This window comes from Austrofundulus limnaeus, unplaced genomic scaffold (genome assembly GCF_001266775.1).
Source record: "Austrofundulus limnaeus strain Quisiro unplaced genomic scaffold, Austrofundulus_limnaeus-1.0 Scaffold26, whole genome shotgun sequence".
In the NCBI taxonomy this organism is placed as follows: Eukaryota; Metazoa; Chordata; class Actinopteri; order Cyprinodontiformes; family Rivulidae; genus Austrofundulus; species Austrofundulus limnaeus.
This window is the reverse complement of record NW_013952428.1, coordinates 931,813-934,103: the sequence shown is the minus strand read 5'-3', so window position 1 is coordinate 934,103 and position 2,291 is coordinate 931,813. Positions and strand designations below refer to the sequence as shown.

The window sequence follows — 2,291 nt, the reverse complement described above, 5'->3', positions numbered from 1 at the left end:
GTCACAAGTTAAATATTTAGCTTATTAACTAAATATTTAATTTGTAAGTTAAATATTTAGTTTATAAACTATGACATTTATAAATGTATGAATCATGTGGTAAAAAACAGACCTAGAAAAATATATCTGTTCTTTTTTTCTTATAAAAGGCTAAATAAAACAAAAATATTGGTGGTAATTTTCGACTGTAACTTTACAAACGGTACCCCACAGTTAACGGAGCGATCTGATGACTCACCTTCCTCTTGGCAGTCTTGGTCACGGAGGTCGTGACCACCACAAAGCCCCACAGCACATAGAGCCTGAGGGAGGAAGAACAAAAAAAAGACGATTTAAAAACAAACAGCTTTCTGAATGAGGTTCTTTATGAAGCTTATGATTATTCCATGACCTAAACATGAACATACGGTAAAATCATGTTAAAACTCACAGAGGCCTCCATTATTCTCTGTCAGAGGTGCTGGGTTAACACCCCGTCACGTGTTCCAGTGACCTAAGTTTATTTCAGGAACTCATTCTGACACTTGTTTCCCTCTAAAGGTGGTGTTTGGGCTGTGAGAGGTTAGTGAACAAAAGTTTCTTGTTTTTCCCTCCATGAAGGCACAAAAATCCCCCAATCAGTCTGAGGAGTCCAAGGAGACGCGAACAAACAGATGGGTTTAAGCAGCAGGCCCATGCACACGCTGAGGACACACACACACTCACAACCACGCTCGCTGTCTGCTGTTTATATGCTTTGGGTTTTATATTCAAGTGAGCTGCGATGGAAACGAACTATGCTGATTATTAATTCCATTCGGTGGTTATTCTGTTTAAAAAGTTTTTTCTCCACAATCACAGTTCAAGTTTGGGATTTTTGAAAACTTTACCACAAAATGTTCAACTGAGTGATGACATCACTCTGACTTTTAGACTATTTTTTCGCCAAAAGTTGTAAAAACAAACCTTTTTTTTAAATTCCTGCAAACCTTCAGAGGTGTAAAGTTACAAGGTACAAATACTTTTTAGAAGTGTGGTTGTGTAAACTTTACTGGAGTCATGACTTTACTTTTACTCCTTACATTTTAAAAATAGTTTCATTCCTCTTGTTTCATTCTGGATGGTAATCTGCCCAGATATATGGTGCCTTTTTGATAGAGTGAGTTTAAATGTGATTTGATGAGAAGTACAAATGGCGGCCCCGGGGCCACATCCGGTCCGTGAGTGACCAAAGGTGACAGGGTTCTGTTGTATCCATGATTAAATGCAGCAAAATAAACTCTTTCAAAGGTAACAGATCTTTGTAATACTTGGTTTATTTACATAATGATTTAATTGCTGGATGTTCGGCCCCTCAGCTGTTGGTGCCCCCCCCCCCCCCCCGAGTGATTTAGTTGAATAGTCCTGATCTATTGAAGTGTACGATCCATCACACCTGTATGACACAAATCACATTTCAGACATGTAGCCTCGTATGAAGACTAGTGTGGCAGAGATATAAACTCAGCACATAAAGTAACAGAACACCTGGTTGTCAGCACCTGGAGCAACCAGAAGCTCAAAACAAGCAGAATCTTCTCATGTCATTTTCTCTGCTGCTCATCCCCAAGATGCATGTTCCTTTTGTGGCACCATTTAAAAGGGAAAATAACAGGGATGAGTTATGTTATAAGATTTATTACCTCCCAGTAAATGTCATTTTGGAAATCATAACATCAGCACTCATTAATTTTACTTTTAATACTCAAATACACTTTATGTCAGAAATTTAAGTACAATAAATAAGATGCTGTAATATTCTTAGAGGAGAATAACTTTTAATGAAGTAATTTTATAAGATACTTGTACAAGCATCACTAAGATACTGTACACACAGTGTTGTATAAAGTACCTCAAAGTGATACTTGAGTAAAAGTACAAGTATTTTATCATAAAAATACTTTGGTAAAAGTTAAAGTCTTCTCTAAAAATATTACTTGAGTAAAAGTCTTAAAGTATCTGAATTCTTTTGTACTTAAGTATCAAAAGTAAGTTTCTGACACAAAATCCACTTAAGTATTAAAAGTAAAAGTACTGAGTAAAAGTGAGCAGTTAGATTTTACAAAATGACATTTATTGGGAGGTGACTTCTCCAAAAAATATTTTTTCTAATAACAGCGTGCAGCTGTGATGGGTTGTGTTCTATGGAGGTAAATTTGTGTTTTTATTATTCAATCAAACAAAAAGCATCTTCAATCAAAAAAAATAATTTTAATCAAAAATATTTTTTTCAACCAAACAAAAAATAAATTCAATCAAAAAATAATAATTTA

The 2,291-nt window shown here is 35.2% G+C and overlaps 1 protein-coding gene across 1 annotated transcript in view; it reads right to left on the bottom strand.

Annotated features, from left to right (window-relative positions):
* Positions 1–2,291, bottom strand: part of adamtsl4 (ADAMTS-like 4) — a gene marked incomplete in the record, with an annotated part of 97,969 nt that overhangs the window by 75,081 nt on the left and 20,597 nt on the right. The window contains 1 exon segment of the mRNA XM_014004705.1: positions 239–302. Coding sequence (XP_013860159.1) covers positions 239–302 — 64 coding nt within the window.